The 22,045-nt window shown below is 40.8% G+C and overlaps 2 protein-coding genes across 3 annotated transcripts in view; one reads left to right on the top strand and one right to left on the bottom strand.

Annotated features, from left to right (window-relative positions):
* Positions 1 to 1,016: 1,016 nt before the first annotated feature.
* Positions 1,017 to 9,529, bottom strand: MED21 (mediator complex subunit 21). Its single transcript, XM_003906139.5, has 4 exons — positions 9,406 to 9,529; positions 5,222 to 5,336; positions 4,307 to 4,407; positions 1,017 to 3,466 (listed from the first exon to the last, which is right to left on the bottom strand). The coding sequence occupies exons 1-4, from the start codon at positions 9,445 to 9,447 to the stop codon at positions 3,290 to 3,292; spliced, it is 435 nt and encodes a 144-aa protein (XP_003906188.1). The 5' UTR covers positions 9,448 to 9,529; the 3' UTR covers positions 1,017 to 3,289.
* A 7,961-nt stretch (positions 9,530 to 17,490) lies between these two features.
* TM7SF3 (transmembrane 7 superfamily member 3) overlaps positions 17,491 to 22,045 on the top strand; it is a 46,739-nt gene continuing 42,184 nt past the window's right edge. The window contains exon 1 of one of the 2 annotated variants that reach the window (XM_003906135.4): positions 17,491 to 17,891. In XM_003906135.4, the coding sequence (XP_003906184.3) occupies positions 17,801 to 17,891 (91 nt within the window). In that variant the 5' untranslated portion in view covers positions 17,491 to 17,800. Of the gene's footprint in view, positions 17,892 to 19,633; positions 19,771 to 22,045 lie in introns of those variants that run through there. The other variant, XM_021922131.2, reaches the window with a different exon arrangement.

Raw genomic sequence — 22,045 nt, 5'->3', positions numbered from 1 at the left:
TACATTGCATTAAGTCTACCTCATATTGACAAGTTTTGCTACCAGAAGTGGTAGCGGAGACACAGAATCTTAGGGATGGAAATCTGGAATTTGTTCTCTGATCTGACTGGATCAAAAGGCAATAATGTTTCCATTGCCAAGGTAATTGACAGTCTATGGTAAAAGTTACTTATCACTTGTAGTCACTTGGTTTGTTAACTAATGCCTAGACACAGGATTTACTTATATTAAATCAAACTGAAATGCCAGAATATCCTTCCTTGGTATACAGGGAATGGTATCAAGGAATGGTATCAACGGATGAAATTACACATAACTTACTCACTCACATCCTATCTTCTCTGGAAGGACCCAGAGGACACTCTCTTCATTAAGGCTTAAAAAAAAATCATTGGCAGGGGGTACTATTGTTGAAAAGCTCTAATGGCTATTATCACAGGTCAGGAGTGATAAAGGATACACCCATTGAAATTGGCTTCTGGCCAGGGGCAGTGGCTCATGGCTGTAATCCCAGCACTTTGGGAGGCCGAGGTGGGTGGATCACCTGAGGTCGGGAGTGAGAGACCAGCCTGATAAATATGGAGAAACCTCGTCTCTACTAAAAATACAAAATTAGCCAGGCGTGGTGGTGCATGCCTATAATCCCAGCTATTCGGGAGGCTGAGGCAGGAGAAATGCTTGAACCCGGGAAGCGGAGGTTGCGGGAAGCCAAGATTGTGCCATTGCACTCCAGCCTGGGCAACAAGAGTGGAACTCCATCTCAAAAAAAGAAATTGGCTCCTTAAATTCAATGGAGATGATGGGAGTTAGGATGTAGTTAAAGCACAAGCGGAAAGATTTAACACACAGAAACAAAGAGTTTGGTTACCATATCCGGCAGCAGAGCAAAATGGTAATCAAAATGGTTTCACCCACAAAAATCTTTAGGGTTAACTGACAGTGGTGCCTAGAACTGAAATAGAGAAGCAGGATATTAAACTTTTATTAATTTACATATGAAAAAAGCAAACTGTAGGTCGTGAATAAATTTCTATCTTTAATTACAAGCCACAGCTTCTTATCCAGTTTTTAGATTTAAATCAGCTTAGATCATTGACATTTAATTATTGCTGTATTAATGAAATAAAATAAAATTTAGGTTTACTATTGTTTTATTCTGTTTCTTTTTCCTGGGTTACCTGAATCTTTTTTAGTATTCCACCTTAATGTACTGATGCTTTTGAAAATAATCTGTGTAGGTTTTTAGGGAAAAATCTGTGTTGCTCTAGGGATGATACAAATACTTAATTTCTTATAGTCTACTGTATAGTATCAATATCTTGAGGTCAGGAGTTTGACATTAGCCTGGGCAACAGAGTGAGACCCCATCTCTTAAAAAAAAAAAAAAAAAGAAAGAAAAAAATTAGGTGGACATGGCAGTACATGCCTGTAGTCCCAGTTACTGAAGAGGCTGAAGTGGGTGAATCACCTGAACCTAGGTTGAAGCTGCAGTGAGTCATGATCACAGCACTGCACTTCAGCTTGGGTGACAGAGACTTCAACTTAAAAAAACAAACCTGTATATGCTCTACAGAGAATCACACAAAACAATGTTAATTTTTTTCTTTCAATTAACAAATGTAATTTTTAAAACCTCAAGAGAAGTCTGTTATATTTACCCTACACATTGTGCCTTCTTTATTCCCGCCATTCTAAGTTTCCTTCTGCTATAATTTCCCTTCTAGAAAGAAGGGAAATCTTTTTAGCAGCTTTTTTTTTAGAATTGTTTTTAGAAAAAAACTTCCCTTGACAATTCTTTTAGAGCAGGTTTACTAGTGATAAATCCTGTTAGTTCTCCTTCATTTGAAAAATATCTTGACCTTTTCTTTTTATTTGTACCTTTTTGACTCCTTTATAACACTTAGGTACTTTGAAAAAGTTTTCTGATCAAATCTTCTCTCCCCCCAAAACTATAATGAAGAGTACAGATTTATGCCAAATGTCTGTGATAGCAAAGTGTTTTTAATAAACATCAATGAAAATACACATAGTTAAAAGTTCAAAAAATTTCTATGACTAGCCAATAAATTGCTGCAACTTTTACAGCTAATGCTGGTGTTCCTGAAATTTGAAACATAGTACTTTTCAAGAACTGCGGACAAGTTTGATTACCACAAAAATAACAGGCAGAGTGTTCTATTGTTTTTTTTTTCTCCTGAAACTTAAACTCTGAATAGCAACAGATTGCAGCAAATGTAGCTCAGGATATTCTGAAAAATACAGCCCCAGGAGATGGCCAGTTAAAATGTGGACCACATTTCAATTCCACCTTTCCAGTGGAGATAATCAGTAGACTCAAAGAGATCCAAGGGTTGGATGAGTAACCATAGCTGAAAATGCTGACACAAAGTATTATTTGGCAATAATAAACTGAGGTGAAATGGTGCCAAGTAACTGATGTAGTGGAAGTTATGTTCTGGTCTGACTAGAATACAGCAATAAAAGTTGAGAGGTTAATAAGGGTAAAAGACAGAACCTTCAGATAAATGAAGAGAATGAGAAAGAATTGATTCAAAAAACATACTTCATTGTGATGACAAGCAAATTAAGGAGAAGGATGAAAAAAAGCAAGGTGAAAAGAAATAGGAAAAATAGTTCAGGTTGTAGAAAAATTTTTTCACAACAGCAAGGAAATTCTCTTGACAGAGAAATTTCTTGGTAAAATAAACATGGAGATGAACTAGAACAGGTATGAGGTTCTGGAAGAAGAAACATTTGCATAAATGTGACTTTCTTATCCAGCCACACTAACTCTATTTCTTAAGAGCAATACAATTTCCAAAACTTTCTTGTTCAAAGCTCAGATTTACACAATGCCACTTCTAAGAGGCAGGACACTAGCCTAAACTAAAATGTTCCTTATGTCTGTTCTTACTGTCTTCTCCTCTGGCTTGAGAGATGTTTTGATTTGCAAAAGTACTGGCCAATACAACAAAATAAAGACATAAATTAAGTCATAATAGAATTTTACATATGTTTCCTTATATTATGTTCATTAATGCATTACCTGCCGTAATAATTTCACTCAGTTAAAAAATGAGTATGATGGTTTAAAGCTGGTTCAGTCATGATTTTATAAGCTTATTTATCAAGAGTGAAAATAGAAGACTATTAAAAATAGCTAAAAAGGTAACGTGTCATAGTGTTTAATGTTTCTGTAATTGTTGATAAGGCTTGTATCTAAGTCTGATGCAGAATTATTAATGGCACTCAAATAGTTCTTTTCTCAGCCACATAGTATCCACTGGTGCTATGAATCTGGAAGAGACTGGCTATGGCTACCACTTCTTGTCTTCAGTTGTGACTGTGCAATATCAGCAAGTGCGCTTTGTATCTTTTCCAGAAGCATGTCTCCTCGATAAACAACATCCTCCAGACATGTAGCAGCTTCATGGTTTTCTTCTTCTAGCTTATATAAGCTAGCAGCCTTTGTAAAACACAAATTTTAAAATCTTTAGAGTTTAGAAGGAGAGAAGCTGTCGCAGATGTACTTATTTTTAAATCTGGATGACTTTGCAATCATTGTGATATATTTTTCAGTAAAAAAATTCTAAAAATCAGATAACTTTTAAGAATTTTCCCCATGTGAATTATTAAAAAGAATGACTTTTCAATTAGAGATCTCTAGATATCTGTAAGTAACTCCCTTCCACACTACGTTTGGACACCATTATTCTACTCCACATCTAGAATGCCACCCTCCTCTCATTCTTCACTAGGAAAAGAGACAAAATTGAGGAAAATAAGAGGTTTTCTTATCAGGGAAAATTGAATATTATCACAAAAGATACTACGATTTGAATGTGTCCCCTCCAAAATTCATACATTAAAATCTAATCCCCAATGTGATGGTACTAAGAGGGGGAGGGGCCTTTAAGAGGATATTAAGTCATGAAGGCAGAGCTCTCATAGATGGAATTAGTACCCTTAAAATATGGCTTGAGGTTGAAGAGGGAGCTTTTGCTCTTCGGCCCTTCTGCCTTCAGCCATGTGAGGAAACAGGAAGAAGGTCCTCAACATGGTCCTAAACATGGTACCATGTTTAATAAAAATTCATTACTCATGCACAATGAGTAATAAATGCCTTGATCTTGGACTTCCCAGACTCCAGAACTGTGAGAAAATTAATTTTTGTTCTTTATAAATTACTGTCTCAAGTATGTTGTTATAGCAGCACAAATGGACACAGACAAAAGGTATTAAATCTACCTCCTTTAATTCAAAATTCTCTATTACTGGTAAAATTCTCAAAGGAATAGAGGCTTACCTGTAAAGCAGCTGTAGATTCTTCACTGGGTAAGGAATCTATCAAAACATCAATGTCTTTTGCTGTTCGGGCAATCAGTGCTGCAAAAAGCTGGGCATACTCTAGAGATAAAGATACTGCTAGATTAGGATATTAGAAAATCTCAAGTTTTCAGAAACAAATTTTAAGTTCATGAAACCAGAAACTTCATATAGCTTTTTCTGTCCTAAGATTCTAATGATTCGGCCAGGCATGGTGGCTCACACCTGTAATCCCGGGACTTTGGGAGGCCAAGGTGGGCGGATCACAAGGTCAGGAGTTTGAGACCAGCCTGACCAACATGGTGAAATCCCATCTCTACTAAAAATACAAAAATTAGCCAGGCATGGTGGCATGTGCCTGTAATCCCAGCTACTCAGGAGGCTGAGGCAGGAGAATCCCTTGAACCTGGGAGGAAAAAGTTGCAATGAGCCAAGACTGCATCACTGCGCTCCAGCCTGGGTGACAAAGCGAAACTCCGTCTCAAAAAAAAGATTCTAATGAGTCTAATGATTAAATATACACCAATCCTGTTATACATTTAGCTCAAATTGGGAATTAAGCATAATGTATGTCATTTCATTTATCATGACAATATAGTGGTCACTTGAATAAAGAAATTTATAAATGGGATGCCTTCCTTGTTAAGGTCCCTCACTTAGCTAAATTAATACAAATTCTCCTCTAAAGGAGTAACAATCTATTATCTGACATGAACCAGAATTATGAGATGTTAGGTGAATTGACTAAGTTTTTTACAACAAACAAAACTTGCAATATCCTCAAGTAACAATATTTTTAGAAACAAAATAAGCTGAATTTCTCAAGAAATCTAATTTTAAAGGATAACAAAAAATGTGAGAGTCAAAATAAGAGAAGCTAAGAAAATCTGTTTACCTTCTGTAGGGTTAGCAGGCTGGTCTTTGTTAATTGCTGTCTGAATATTACTGAAAGAGGCAGGAGGACCACATTGCTGCAATACTCCAATGGCATTACAAAACTGATCTGCAAGCTTAGGCCAAAGAAAACACGTCGAGGTTAGAAAGGACTTATCAGTTTTAAGGACTTTATTGGTAACAGCAACAACAATAAGTTTCTGTAATGATAATCTCTGAGCAAGGGAATAAAACAGAAAGGAGTAATTGTTGATAAAATAAGCCAGTTGATTACATATTTTAATTCTGCAAAGAAACTAAGTTTGGTATCAATCTAGGTGAAGTTAAATTTGATATAAATCTAGTTGGAACAGTTGAAATACAAAACAATCTTTCTTTTCTTGTGATAGTAAAATGATAAGAGAACACTGGCCAATACTTATTGTAAGCCATAAGTAAAGACTTTTTGCGGACAGTGATGGAAAAGAGCAAATTTGACTTGTAAATATCTAAGTATGGCATCACGTTTAATAAAAATTTATTACTCATGCACAAAGTATATGATTCCTTTTCTGAGACTGGAGTAGTTATAAGTGTAAAAAAATAGTGGGGAAAAGGCTGCTCAGAAAAGCACCTTGAGTAATCAGAAATGTATCTGTTCAAGACTCAATTTTTAAACTCTTGTACTCTAAAAGTACTCCGTAAGTACTTTTAAAGATGGAGAATATCAATTCCTTACCATCTCCAAATTAAATACACCTATCCTCCCCACCAATTTCTCTCACCTAGTCTTGACCTCTCAAACCTCCTATTTCTAATAAGCATTTCCTTTGGGTTTCTCTGCCATTGTTTCAATGACAGAACTCAAAGGCAACTGTTTCCTCTGTTTAATATTTAATTTGTATTGAAAGTCTCCTAGTCAACCAGTCTAACTTCAGATTCTTGCTTTCCTTTGATCTTCAAATTCTGCTAATACTACAAATCTTCCTCTTTTCCTTCTATCATTATTGTTGCTTAGTTCAACCAATTATCTCACACCAGAATTATTACAATAGCCTTCTTGTTGTCTGCCAGTTCACCAGGTTATTTATTTTACCCTGATAAAAACATTTGAGCTTACTCCACCACTGTCTTCAAGGTAAATCTCCAACTCAGGCTGTTTTGAAGCTTTCAATAATCTAAGTCAACTCTACTGACTTGTTTTCCACTACTCCTTCATATTTACCTAACTAGTCATAAAGTCACTTATGACTAAATGGCTTTGCCCAGGTTTTAATAATAGTAATGGAGCAATAAGTGCTCAGACGCTATACAAACCTAGATCCCAGCTCTATTAACCCAGGTAGCATTTTTCATTTTTAAATTGGATACATTCTCCTATTACAGCATTGTTGTGAGGAAGAGGAAACACACAAAATATTCAACACAGTGTCTAGCTGTTCCATCCTTCAAAAACTTTTAGGCCGGGCGCGGTGGCTCAAGCCTGTAATCCCAGCACTTTGGGAGGCCCAGACGGGCGGATCACGAGGTCAGGAGATCGAGACCATCCTGGCTAACACGGTGAAATCCCGTCTCTACTAAAAAATACAGAAAACTAGCCAGGCGAGGTGGCGGGCGTCTGTAGCCCCAGCTACTGGGGAGGCTGAGGCAGGAGAATGGCTGAGGCAGGCGAATGGCCTAAACTCGGGAGGCGGAGCTTGCAGTGAGCTGAGATCCGGCCACTGCACTCCAGCCTGGGCGACACAGAGAGACTCCGTCTCAAAAAAAAAAAAAAAAAAAAAAAACTTTTAAGATCCATTTAGTCAACAAAACTTTATGGAAAATAACTATGACAAGTACTACATTTAAACACTATAGAGACATAGTGAATGCGACATAGCTTCTGCACTCATGGTTTTCAGAGGGTAGAACAAATGTTAAAAGTTATACAAATCTGATTAGGATAAATGCTAAGAAGATTCCCTCTATTTTGGTTCACATCACTCCATATTCCAATTTACTTCAGAACCTAAAGCTGAAAATACTCAATTCATTATAACTCCCTAACCACATACTGTTTTTCCATCACTTAAATGTCTCCTGAGTATATGACATTTTTTTAACCTCCTTAAGGAGAACTCTTTGCAAACATGATAGTGCTTATACACAGTAGGCACTCATACTAGTTATCCTAAAGGCTTTTCTCCAAAATCCAATTATCAGCATGCCTAACCTGGAGTTAAGGCCATATTCACTCTGTCCTTACTATCCTTCTAGTTACAAGACATGTATGAATATGCAAAAGTTTCCCTAAAATAAGATTTCTATCCAGCAGCATCATTACAATTTGATTTTGTAAAATCTCAAAGGAGTAGTTCCCTGAGGAAGGCTGACTGGCAGCTCAGGCAAGTCCCTGCAGGGCAGAATTTATCTTGGTGAATTCAACATTTAGAAGCTGGTCCTCTCAGCCTTAAAAACTAGTGTTATTCACCCAGGGTAGATCAGTTTATCACAAGTAGATTCACACTCTTCAAGTGTACAAAGCCTGATGTATTAAGAAAAATGCCAAGTTATTAGCTTACAGTGAGGAAAAAAAACTGGCAAAGAAACCAGGTACTTAGGTTTTCCTCTCAGCATGTTTTCTCTCTAGCCCCTTATCTAGGACGTTAAATCACAATCAGACAATGAGAAACATAACTATCAATGGAAAACTATTTAACAGAAAACTATGTAACTGGTAATGGTAATAAGTATACCCATTGCAGCAAGAGAATACCCACTGACGTCTTGGTCAACGGGATGCATATATTATGTCGGTCCCCTATGGTTATAACAACGCTGAAAAATTCTTACTGCCGAGTGACATCATAGCGGTCTGTGCTTGTGGTGACGCTGCTGTAAAGCAACCTACGGCACTGCCAGTGTATGAAAGTCTAGCACATACAATTAAGTACAGTCCATGATACTTGATAATGATACTAAATGACTTTGTTACTGGTTTATGTATTTACTGTTTTATCGTTATTTTACATTGTACTTCTACTTATTAAAAAAAAAAAGTTATCGCCGAAACCATGCATTTCTCAGAACATAACCTCTTCATTAAGGGCCCATGACTGTATGCGCATCCTCTGGCTTTGCTTCTGCTTTCCACCCAGGCATAGCTTGGAGGAAAAATAACCAGAAGGAACAAAGCTGGGGAGCTACTTACAAGACTTGGCCTTTAATAGAGCGTAGAACTTGGGGGAGACGTTAAAAAAGATTTGTAAGCCGGGCACGGTGGCTCACACCTGTAATCCCAGCATTCTGGCAGGCGGAGGCGGGAGAATCGCTTGAGGCCGGGAGTTCGAGACCAGCCTGGGCAACATGGTGAAACCCCGTCTCTACTAAAAATAGAAAAATCAGCCGGGCGTGGTGGAGGGCGCCTGTAATCCCAGCTACTTGTTTGGCGGAGGCGGAGGGTGCAGTGAGCCGAGATGGCACCACTGTACTCCAGCCTGGGCGACAGACACAGTCTCCAAAGTAAAAAAAAAAAAAAGAAAAAGAAAAGAAAAGAAAAGAAAAGAAAAAAGAAAGACTCAAATAAACGGAAAGACATACGAGAATCAGAAGATTTCCTATCATAAAGATGTCCCCAAACTGATGCATTCTGAGGGGTGGCCAAGAGACAAGAGATGGAAGGAGGCTCTGGGCCCACAGGAAGGAGCGAAGATGAAAGAAAATCTCTCACCTCAGCATCGCTCCGCACCAACCTGAAAGCGCTGGTGAAGGAATACTCTCGGCTGGCATTTCATTACAAAAACCCAGTCATCCACAGCACGACATCTCCCTTGGTGGAATTGATGAGGAAAGAAAAGAGCTCCTGCTTCTCCTCCCAACCCCCAAAAGAGATCCCGTAAGCACCGCTGCCAAGAAAATAAAACTGTCCTCAGGGAATACGACAGGACCGCGCAGCCGACAAGTTTTGGCGGCCTCACCCGGACAAGAGCAATCTTCCCGGTCTCCTCAAGCGAAAGAGGCTGCTCCCTCCCGCACCTTCAAGCACCGCCAGGCAGCCGGCCTCACACCTCCGAGTTCGCGGTGGCGCCTCCCGAGAGAGCGCTTTATGCCGAAGCCCTGTTTCTCAGTCCGCTTTCCACTTCCAAGTTTTGCCTCTTGGGCCCCTTTTCTCCCTTGCTTTACCTCAGGAAAGAGAAAGACAGAGGCTAATCGAATGAAATTCCTCACCGAATTCACAGCGTCTTGAAGCTGCGTGAGCCGATCCGCCATGTTCCTCCTGCAGCAAACAGACGCCTAAAACAGCTGCTCTTCCGCGACTGGGCAGCTCTGGTACGCGTCATGGCCAATCCCAGCGCTGCCTTCTTGGAAGGGGTGGGGTCGGAGAGAACTCCCCGCCCCGTCAGGAGTGGGTGGTACTGCCGAGGCGGCCTTAGAGCGGGCTACACCTCAGGAGAGGATGGATCTTTTGAGTAACTGGGGAGTGGTCTGGGGTCCATCGCTTTGAGGGGCTGAAATACTCTCTTTGAGGTTGTTAGGTGTTAAAGGCTTCAGAGATTGTTGGATTCAGCGGGGATTTTTTTTTTTTTAGTGATTTCTCCTATCCTCTCATGTGTTTACTTATTGACTACATTGAAGAGTAGATATATTTATTTATTTTTATTTATTTATTTATTTATTTATTTTTGAGACGGAGTCTAGCTCTGTCGCCTAGGCTGGAGTGCAGTGGCGTGATCTTGGCTCACTGCCAGCTCCGCCTCCCGGGTTCACGCCATTGTCCTGCCTCAGCCTCCCGAGTAGCTGGGATTATAGGCGCCCGCCACCACGCCCGGCTAAATTTTTTTTTTTTTTTTTTGTAGTAGAGACGGGGTTTCACCATGTTAGCCAGGATGGTCTCCGTCTCCTGACCTCGTGATCCGCCCTCCTTGGCCTCCCAAAGTGCTGTGATTACAGGCATGAGCCACCGCGCCCGGCCAAGAAAAATCAGCTGCACAATTTAGATTTAGAGTTGGGACTTATTGAGAGCTTAAGTGTGAAGAGTGATAATAGAAACTTGGTATTTAAGGAAATTTAGCCTGAGGATAGTCTGGTAAGAAATGAGTTTGGAGTCGGCAAATAACAGGTTTGGAGACATCAAACAAACTCTCATATCCTCTTTCTCAGGCTGATTATCCGTGATTACCTTCCTGCGGCTGCGGGGTAGGTGGTGGACACAGTCCCCGGGGAACTCGGCTTTGCTGGATTTATCCCAACCCTTGCTGGGAAGCACCACTTCTGCTTCACACCCATGCCCCACCCTCATCCCCAAACAGTCTACAGACTTACTGGGGCCTCATTAAGAACGTGAATGAGGCATGTTCCCTATAATGGGACTAATGAGAAATCACTCTATAATTTGTTCTAACTGTAACTTGGGGGGAATCTACAACCTTCTCCTCCCACCTTCACTTGAGCGTGTACCTTACTGAATGCCTGCCACATGCCAGGAAGTATATCCAGTGCTCAGTGTGCAAAGATGAATAAGCCAAGGACTCACCAAGAGGAAGGTTTTGCAGTTGTCCAAGATTAAGGTGAGCTGGGCCTAGAATAGGGTGTTGACCCTGATAAGAGAGGAAAAAAAGACTAAAATATATTTTTGAGAAAAAAAATTAATACGGATTGGTGACTGATTGAATACAGTTTAGTCCACTCCGTAAGAATACTAAGTTTTGCAGCGTGATTGAAGGGAACTTGGGCACTTGAAGTAGAGAAGTCACTTCAAGACAACTCATATTGTGACACAGTTTTTGTCCTGCCACTATCTTCCGTGGCCTGTTGATGTCCAACTATCTCTGCCTAGTTGTCAAGATTTACTATAATCTGGCTCCAGCAAACAGACCCAGCCTCACCTCTTGATAATTTTCTGAGTGAAATAATCCTCTGTTTCAGCCAAGGGCCCTGACCCCTTGGTTTTCCTGGTTCTTCAGCCTCTTTTGGCCACGGATCTTTTTAAGAATCAGATAAAAGCTGTGGACCCTTTCCCCAGACCAGACTTTCAACTTAGCCTACATTTGAAAAGGGGTTTATGAAGCTCTTGAAGCCGTAGACTTCAGGAATAACCCACCTGCCAAATATAGTCTGTGCATCTAGCTCAGGATTTCTCAATGGCCGCACTCTTGACTTTTTAGGCTAGATTATTCTTTGTTGTGGGATGCTGACCTGTGCATTGTAGGATGTTTAGAAGCATCCCTGTTCTCTACCCCTGAGATGCCAGCAGCATTCCCCCAATCCATTTATGACAACATAAAGTATCTCCAGATAGTCCCAAATGTCCCTGGGAGGCAAAATTGCCCCCAATTGAGAACCACTAGTCTAGCTGTTTCCTCATTCTTTACCTTTCCCACAGCAATTTCTTTCCTACTATTTAATCCTTACCCTACCTTTTTAAGTTTTACACTTCTCATATAAATTTTATGAATTGCAAGAGTCCATAGGGACCTCTCCTTTCTTCCTTTCATGATTTGGACACTTTCTCATATGCTTTTTCATTTGCTTCTCTGGCATCGCCAACTGGATTATATGGTTTTAGGAGCAGGAACCCAGTATTACAGATCTCATAGTTTAAACACACAATTTTGATGAATACTTTCTTTGAAACTTTATATTATTAAAGGTTTCAAAGATATAGAAGAGTAGAGAATATAGTGAACCCTCACATAACCTTCACCAGCTTCAGCAGTGAGCCACTCAATAGTCAATCTTGTAAGTGCTTTGGTTTTTATGACTGTAGCAACTATTTTTTCAGAAAAACACCTTTAACAATTTTTAAATACCTTTAATACAGTTGCAATTTATTAAACATCTAAAATGTACCTTGTGCCGGGATGAATAACTATAAATAAGCATTTTTCTACACCACACTCTTTGAAATTCCCTAAACATGTTCTGCTGTTTTACAAAAATGCACACCATATAAAAACACCTATAATTCTTTCTTCCATGTATGAAATGCCCACACTTCCATCCACATCTCTACTTTGCTCCCTTGGTGATTGTCCACACAGTCCTAAAACCTTATTTTATTATTTATTTACTTATTTGAGACAGAATCTCACTCTGTCACCCAGGCTGGAATGCAGTGGTGGGATCTCGGCTCACTGCAACCTCTGCCCCCAGGGTTCTAGTGATTCTTCTACCTCAGCCTCCAGAGTAGCTGGGATTACAGGCGCCCACCACCACACCTGGGTAAGTTTTTTGTATTTGTAGTAGAGACGGGGTTTCGCTATGTTGGCCAAGCTGGTCTTGAACTCCTACCTGAGGTGACCGACCCGCCTTGGCCTCCCGAAGTGCTAGGATTACAGGCGTGAGCCACTGTGCCTGGCCTATTATTATTTTTTTACTCACCACTATACTAGTGAACAAAATCTTATTTTAAACATATCTTTATAAAAGCCTTTCCTGAATTCTGAAAGTAAGTTAAATGCTCCCAATCTTTAACACAATTGTTCCTTACACTTCTGTTATTGCACTTAGCACACTGAGGTATAATTATTTGTACCTCACGCTAATTCACCCACCAGTCCACGGGCTACTTGCAGGCAGAAAACATATCCTGTTTCCATATTTCCAGTACCTAGCACCTAACATTTAGCCTGGCACATATTTATCAACCAAATGAATGAGTTTCCTAGCATAATAATTTCCATATAATAGCTACTAAATAAGCATTTATTGAATTTAACTTAATGAACAGTCAAATAATGTAAATCACTACCCACAAAAGAGCACACGAATTAAAAAATACAGGATGAAGGTGAGATTAGAGTGGGAAAGAATGAACAGGCAAATTTCACAGAGGTTCAATCCTGCCTTTTCCCTGGATCCCCGCTCCCAGCTCCATTTAAGGTATCTTAGGTTTTATTTAAAAATCTAGGGTAAGTTTTTTCCCTTTCTCCTTCTCCCCCTCCTGCCCTTCCTTCCTTTTCTAAATTTTAACAGACTTTTGTTTTATTAGATACAGAGTCTTGCTCTGTCACCCAGGCTGGAGTACAGTGGCATGATCATGACTTGCTGCAAACTCAAACTCCTAGGCTCAAACAATTCTCCTGCCTCAGCCGCTTGAGTATCTAGGACTACAGATGTGCCCACCACGCCCAGCTAATTTTTTTTTCTGTGTTTTTTTTTTTTTTGTAAGAATGGGGATCTCACTATGTCATCCAGGCTGGTCTTGAACTCCTGGACTCCATAGATCCTCCTGTCTCGGCCTGCTAAAGTACTGGGATTACAGGCATGAGCCACTGAGTCTGGCCTAAACAGACTTTAAGGCTCTAGTAATGTGTATCTTGGATTTGGGAATCTTTTCAGTTTCTGCATTTCCTTTCAATACATAGGAAAAATGAACTCATCTGCAAAGTTGCTAAGCTTGTTTGCTTCTCAGCTCTCCAATGGAACTCTGACATGAGCATGGAACCCCAGCCAATCATCCTCCCAAGCTGTCACAATACCGTACTTAGAAGCCAAGGTAATGAGGCCCTGTTCTGATTGCTGACACATCTGTGATCAGCTGTCATGCATGCACAGGCAACTGCAGGCCTGGGGAACTGCGATGCAAAGGTATGGAGGAGAGAGAATAGGCTCAGTTCAGGAAATTGAAATTAATTCAACGTGACCCGCATGTAGAGGTCTGATTTTAGTTGCAGCAAGAACCTAGGGAAATGAACAGGAGTTGCATCACAAAAAGCATTTATGTGTCATACTCAGGAAGATGTACTTATATCTTGAATGCTTTTACAAGAAAACCTTTAAAATTATATGTATCTTTTACAAAATCATAATTTCTTATCCAAAAATGATACACTTCAATGTAGAATTTTTACACAGAAATGTGCAAAGAAAATCATTCTTAACCACCTAAAGATAACTATTTTAAACATTTTGGCATGTATTTTTCAACCTTTTTTTCTATGCACATAACCAGGAATGCATACTACAAAGAAAACAAGGCAGGCACAGTGGTTATGAGCCTGCAGTCCCAGTTAGTCTGGAGGCTGAGGTGGCAGGATTGCTTGAGTCTGGTGACAGAGCAGGAGCACCATCATCTTGGACAAACACCGCCACTTTAAGTTCCAGCTCCCTTTCTAGCCTCATGCATTTCAAGGAAATCACTTCTCTTCTAACTATAAGCAGCCAGAAAGAGGAGACAGTAAAACACAGATGAGACAGCTCAGGCACAAAGGGAGGTGAGGGGAAAGTCTCTTGGGTAACTGCCAAACTTCACCCTCATACAATGGACCCCAGTAAAACAGTGGGCCTTAATAAGTACATTCCATTCCCTTCAGATGCACTAAGATAGGGAAGGTAAAAGCAGACTCAGGGATATGCCTGCAGCTGCAAAAAGATGTATGGGAACAGACACACAACTCTCCCTCCCAGATAAGCACAACAGACACAGAAGCAGTCTAAGCCTCTGATAAACACTCCCACCCTAAATCCTTAAAAAATCTTAGTCCGTAAGAGAGTGTGCCTCTAACCTAACTGGCCAGAAGCCCCTCTCAGGTTTGTTTTCTCTACAATAAACCCATCCTTGACTTCTAAGTCACCTTTCCTGTTTTTTTCTCTTTCTTTAATTCTTACATCTGGGAGTTTGAGGCCACCCTGCGTAACATAGTGAGATCTTGTCTTTTAAAAAAAATTACAGGCCGGGTGTGGTGGCTTGTAATCCCAGCACTTTGGGAGGCCAAGGCAGGCAGATCACAAGGTCAGGAGTTCGAGACCAGCCTGGCCAACATGGTGAAACCCCATCTCTACTAAAAAAATGAGCTGGACATGGTGGTGTGTGCCTCTAATCCCAGCTACTTGGGAGGCAGAGGCAAGAGAATTGCTTGAACCCAGGAGATAGACGTTGCAGTGAGCCAAGATTGCTTCACTGCACTCCAGCCTGGGTGACAGAACAAGACTCCATTTCAAAAAAAAAAAAAAAAAAATACAAACAAACAACAAAAGTGTATCCATTCCTCTGAGTCAATAAAAGATGTATGTTAGAAAAAAAAAAGAAAAACCACATACTCTATATACTTATTGCATCATCAGTTGCCTTTCCATAAAGACTTCAATCAGAATATAAATGAAGGGCTGCACAGGATCCTATTATAAAGCTGTATCATAGGTTATTTAATTCCTAATTGTTGGGCATTTAGGTTGTTTTAGATACTCTAAATAATACCTTCATGAATAGTTTTGTACACTAAATTTTTTTTAAGAGATGGAGTCTCACTATGTTGCCCAGGCCGGAGGGCAGTGGCTAGTCACAGGTGCAATCATAGAGCACTGCCCCCTTGAACTCCTGGGCTGAAGCAATCCTCCTGCCTCAGCCTCCTGAGTATCTGGGACTACAGGCATGTACCACTTCCCCCAGCTTATACTAATTTTTATATGTGTATTTAATTACATACTTAAATCTAAAAGTGGATTATACCAAATCTACAAAAATAAGATTTTTAAACATTTTTGATGCAGATTACTTTATTAAAGTGTATATTCCCACTATCCCTACCTACTAAGAATGCCTCCTTCTCAGCTCTTTTATCCATACTGGATGTTCTTATACTTTAAAAATATTTACATATTAATTTCTTAATTTGATTTGTTTGTTTACTAGTGAGATTGAACTTTTTTCATGTATTTACTGGTAATTTGTATTTCTTTTTTTTGGGGGGTGAAATTCCCTATTCGTGTCCTTAGCTAATTTTTATTTTTTGGTCATCAACTTGCCTTTTCATATTGCTTATGTGTTTAATAAAATTTAAATATTTATGTAAAAAGTATTTATGTAGCCAAGTCTACCAATATTTTCCTTTATGGTTGTTTCCTTTGCTGTTTTGCTTCTTAGAAAGCTCCTCCCATTTTGAGATCAATTTATAAAAAAAAAAAAAAGAGAGAACCCTCTTCTGCTAGTTCTTTTATGGTTTAATACTTTGCGATTTTGTTTTCACAATTAGTGTGAGATAGTGTTCTGATTCTTTCTGCCCATAGTGCAGCTAATCAGTAATAACACAATTTATTGAATAATCCATCCACTGATTTAGATGCTACCCTTATCATAATTGTTCCTTTCATGTTCCTTGGATTTCATCTACTGAGGGTTATAGGAATAGGGGCACGTGGGAGAGTAAATAAGCATTACAGAAATGGATAGTAGTACCAAAGGTGTGAAAATTTGGACCGGGCAGTGTGAGAGCAGAAAAGGAACTGTGCCTGTGGCAAAGATTATTTGCTTGGCCAAACTTTAGTACGGCTTCTGAATCTTCTGCTAGGTCCATCTGTGCACTTCTTTGTAAAAATCCAGTTTTAGCGAAGAACCCCCCTTTCCTCCATATCTAATGTTTCCTCACCCTCCACCATCCCCCAGGTGATGTTCTGTCTTCAGGATGAGTCCTGTTAGGTCAGTTTCACTAAATGCCCCTTACCTCTGATGTTTCCTCTTAGTAATTTTCCATCCGCTGAGCTCCATGCTGCTGGTTGGCTACCAATTCCCTCTTCCCCGTGCTGTATTCAGAGTTGAGCCCAGTCCCTCTTCCGCACTGCAAGACCCAGTTGCAGTGGTCCCTATGCCAACTGAGACAGTCCTCAATAGTCTTCGTTCGTTGCTTCAAGTATCATTGAATAATTTTGTCTTTAACACCTCTTCACATTATGGTCACAGCTATAGATGGTTAGTAGTAGGTTAACTGAACATGTAATTTCCAAGCTGTAAGTTGCTCATCAAAATATGTAAGTGAAAAAAACCAAAACCAGGGAAGGAAAGCAAGACAATCCTCCCCAAATAACTTTAAATCTATGCGTCTAATTCCACATCATCGATGAGCCATCTGTCACATGGACTACTGTCCCTTAAACAGCACTCAGGTATGAGACTTGAGAGGAAGTTCAGACCAAGGACGTGTCTTCGAGGATATTTCGCTTAGAGAAAACGAAACTGTTTTTAAATGTAGTGCTCATGACTAGTGCGCTACTACACAAACAGCATTCTCCTGGCGTTGTTACACTAACATAAGCCTCAGCAGCGAAGACAGTTGCTACCGGGGGAAATAACCTTCGACTGTGTTTTTCGCAACCGATTCCTCTTTTTTTTTTGCTGTTGTAAAGGACCGTTAAAGACGGAAACAGAAGGTTGGTGACGTTAGTCCGCAACAGAAAGTTATTTTGTACTTTCACAGTGGCTTGCCTACTTGGTGAGATAAAAGTGGGAAGACTGGACCTCAAGCCAGGATGTCCTGGGGGCTCCCGGGAGCGTCGCGGGCTGCGTGTTCCCCGCGCGCCGGCAGGAGGCGCGCGCTGCCTGGAAACGCCCCACCGCCGCCCGCGCCCGGAGACCCGCCGCAGTGACGCAGCGAGAGCCCGGGAGGAGGCGCGGGAACGCGCGCCTGGGGTCAGGTGCCGGAAGAGGAAACCTCTCGCTGGCGCTAGGAGTGCGGCGGGGCGCGCGCCGGCGGCTGCGGAGCTGGCAGGTGCTAGGCGTCTGCACCTGGCAGGCGATGACGCCCGGTGCGGACGCCCCGGGATAGCGCGGGCGAGGCTGCGGGGCCCCGGCGCGCACGCCCGCATCCCTCCCTGGCTCTGGCGTGGGCCCAGCCCGGCCCTGGCAGCAATGGGGCTCCTGCAGCTGCTGGTCGTAGCGGTGCTGGCATCCGAACGCCGGGTGGCGGGTGCAGCCGAGGTCTTCGGGAACTCCAGCGAGGGTAAGGTCGGGGCACCTGGCTTCTGCATCCCAAAGTTGCTTTTGCATTTCTTGCAAGGTCAAAATCAGCCCGGGGTCTGTCAGCCTAGCAGGGCGATGGTGCTGGGGGCGTTGGTACTTGCCGGGTGGTGAGTCCAGAACGGGCACGAATGGTGTTTCCTGCAATGGAAACACGCATGGCTAAGGAGGCCTTATTATTAACCTCCTCGTTTAGCGGGGAAAATGGGAAGAGACAAATAATTCTCTTTCTTTTAACGCAGTATTATCTCCCTTAGGGAGCAGCCATGTTTGTGGCTTTAATTTAACTTACTAAAGCGCCTCTTTACTCCCCAGTGGACTGAGCTTCTGGACAGCAAGACTTGGGGTGGAACTAGGGGCTTAATGACTGATGGCTCTCAAGCTGCATGGAACTTTTACACCCCTCAAATCTAGAGGCTCTTCAAATTGGTTATGTTCTACAGAGTTTGAGAGGAAAAATGAATCCAGAATGGGGCTTTATTTATTTTTAAAGAGCCTTTACCATCTAATTTATTAATACCATCTGGAGACAGGAAAACATTACATACTCACAATGAGAAATAAAGGACTTTCTGAATAACAGATACATAGACATATAGATAGAGAATGTACACCCTCAATTCTACAGGTTCAGCCACAGATGAAAAATAAACACAGAAACACAAAAGCTTGCCAGTCCAGGTATCAGAGTTGTTCTCCTTACTTGAGGGCAAGAAATTTCTCATCGATTTGACCTCAAAAAAGACAAGTGGACAAAAACTGTGTTCTCTGTTGTCTCATATCCAACAGGAAATAGGTCTCTATGAGATATTAATTCGTTTACAGATCACAAAATTCCCAATCATTGCAGCTACCAACAGGAAATAACTTGTCATCCATAAGTGAACTGTAAAAAGTAACAATTTAATAGAGAGTAAAACTAAAATGAGAAAAACAAGAATCAACGAAGTTCTCTTGCCACTTCAAATTCACCTGTGGGAGCCAAGAAGAAACATGCCTGGGCTTGGCTCCCTATGAGTACACCATTTTTGATGATTTCAGGTGCCTTTTTTTTTTTTTTAGCCGGAGTCTCGTTCTGTCACCCAGGCTGGAGTGCAGTGGCATGACCTTGGCTGACTGCAACCTCCGCCTCCTGGCTTCAAGCGATTCTCCTGCCTCAGCCTCCCTGGGTAGCTGCGATTACAGGTGCCCGCCACCACACCCAGCTAGTTTTTCTATTTTTAGTACAGACGGGGTTTCACCATGTGTGCAGGCTGGTCTCGAACTACTGACCTCGTAATCTGCCCGCCTTGGTCTCCCAGAGTGCTGGGATTACAGGCGTGAGACACCGCGCCCGGCCGATTTCAGGTGACTCTTGTTCATCTCAGTGAGAACTCAGAATAGAGTGTTAGATTGTAGATCTTGTGCTTGGTGAATGAGTTTGGGCAACAGCTCATGGTTTGTTAATATAAAATGTCAAAGGCACTAGTTGTGCCAGGCAGATCATCATGTGCTTTTCCATGAAATTAAGCGCATTCTGTTTTGTTTTGAGGTTTATAGACTAGTCGCAGTTCTGAAACATAATATTTTCTGAATAATGTGATTGTGTGCCTATGCACTTATATTTGAAAAGCCCTCATGCAAACTGAATTCTAGGATCTTTGTATAGGACTGAGGCCAAAGTTGAAAAGGGCAATTTTTTTTTTTTCCAGAAAAACCTTGCTTATAATAGAGCACTAACATTCCCTGTGTATAGTGTGTGCCAGGTGCTTTCCATGTGCAGTGTTATTTAATCCCCACCACCCTACAATATAATGATCTTCCTCACTTATCAGAGGAACAAATGAACAGCTGCTGGGGTTACAGATGGGACTTGGACCCAGGTGAGTCTCCCTGCAAATTTCATAGTCCTTCCACTTCAGTAAAGCTGCCTTCCAATAAGAATATCTTACATGGCATGGTGCTTTGTACTTAATCCTTCTGTGAATCCTCATTCTTCAAAATAGCTTTATGATGGAGGTAGAAGAGATGCTATCTCCATTTTAACAGGTGAAGAATTTGAGATATTAGAGTTTTTATTTGATCGAGGCCAGCCCCTGAGTCAGAAGAGCAGGCATCCAGACCTTTTTCTTTCTAGTTGGTGTTTTAGTATTTCATACCTAGAAATTTTTATACAAAAGTTAAAAAATACGAATAAGTTGAGAAATTAATATTTTTTCAGACACTATTTTTTACCTCTTTGCTATGATTAATAGCACTGATATTCCTCAATGTTATTCTTTTTGCCTTGCATTGGTATTGTCATTCTGTGCAAAAGAGGGACAATGTGGGGACTTAACTGCTGAGTGATAATAAAAGCTGATATTCTCCACATCTGTCAGATAAAAATCAGTATGGAAAGGTAGAAGGATGTAGTTCAGGATTTGCATAATCTTCCTAGAAAATGGCTGGATTGATGTTTGATGATGATGATTCTGATACCCACACAAACTGAAGAAATTGAGCATCTGCTGTAATTTAGGAGGATTTACCCATCTTTGGCAGGATGAGCTAACTTGCATGACTTCGGTAGTGGCCTGAATGCTAAATAAATCTTGGAACGTGGCAGATGGAGTTCCTAGAATGTCTGAGGAGGGTGCTTTCTGTGACCAGTGGGCACATGAGATGGATCACACTTTTAAGCAGTTTTTCCTTCTCTTGGAGTCCCAGTTCACTGCTGCCTTTAACATCTTTCATTTGTTTAGATTCATATCCAGTAACTCCCCTGGAATTTCATAGTAATTGGACTTGAGCACAGCATCATTTGGGCCTTGCAGTCTTCGTGCTGTTGATGGTGCTTTACCAAGGTAGCAGGCCATTTGTGGTTAGTTGCAAGTGCTGTCTTTCTCTAAAAAGTGTATGATGCTAATATGTTTATTTTTGTGTTTCCTTTCAACCTTTAGGGCTATTGAACATTTGTAAGAAGTTAACAATGAGTAATTGGGAGGGGCAGTTGACAGCTGACCAACTCAAGTAGCTGAACTGTTTTTGTTTTTAATCTGAAGAGAAGACTAGGCTATGATAGATTTCTCTTAGAATTTGGTTGTTGTGTTGAAACACAAACAGTGGAAGTAAATTTTAGTAAAATAGTAAAAAGGAGGAGTTGGAAATTTTTATGGTTGCCAGATTAGGATCTGATTCGGAAAGAAAAAGGAAAAGGTTAGGATTGGGCAGCACTTTTTAAAGTGGAATTATTGGAAAGAAAAAGTGATTCTGAGTAAGAATGGAAGATGGGTGTGAAAATTGTTTCAAGTCCCTTCTATAGGTCAGATGGCAAAAAAAAAGCCATTTCTTTTTAGAGGAAAGCTAGTGGAAGTGCCCCAACTTGATGTTAGCCATTTGCTTTGTAATATCTTTTGATGTGCTGTCTTTTTTCCTCCTACTCTCCAAGTCATAAGATCTAATTATGCCTCATAAAATGCTTCTAATAAATCCTTTTCCATATGCCTTAGAGGTGAAATTAAATTCCTGTTAGCTTCTTCAGGATATCTTTTGGGTATGTGTCTTCTTTTGCTAAATCTGTTTTTATGAGCAGAAATTGTATAAGTTTCTAACAGACTGAGCTGTTTAAGTTGCCTTGACTTTCAGTATCTTTTGTTGTCACTCTGTGGAAGTCTATTTCTCAACGTAATGCTTATGATGTGCCTGGAATTTCTGTGACTGCCCTGTACATGTTAGTCCCTTTCTTCCCGCTAATTTATTTGTAGGGCTGCTTTGAGTGCCTGATTCTCTTTCTTTCTTTCCTTTTCTTTCTTTCTTTTTTTTTTTATTATTATACTTTAAGTTCTAGGGTACATGTGCACAACATGCAAGTTTGTTACATATGTATACTTGTGCCATGTTGGTGTGCTGCACCCGTCAACTCGTCAGCACCCATCAACTCGTCATTTACATCAGGTATCACTCCGAATGCCATTCCTCCCCCTTACCCCCTCCCCATAATAGGCCCTGGTGTGTGATGTTCCCCTTCCCGAGTCCAAGTGATCTCATTGTTCAGTTCCCACCTATGAGTGAAAACATGCAGTGTTTGGTTTTCTGTTCTTGCGATAGTTTGCTGAGAATGATGGTTTCCAGCTGCATCCATGTCCCTACAAAGGACACTCTAACTCATCCTTTTAT

The sequence above is a fragment of the Papio anubis genome, chromosome 9 (genome assembly GCF_008728515.1).
Source record: "Papio anubis isolate 15944 chromosome 9, Panubis1.0, whole genome shotgun sequence".
NCBI classification, from domain to species: Eukaryota; Metazoa; Chordata; class Mammalia; order Primates; family Cercopithecidae; genus Papio; species Papio anubis.
The sequence above is the reverse complement of the archived record's forward strand: the minus strand, read 5'-3'. Positions and strand labels throughout refer to the sequence as shown.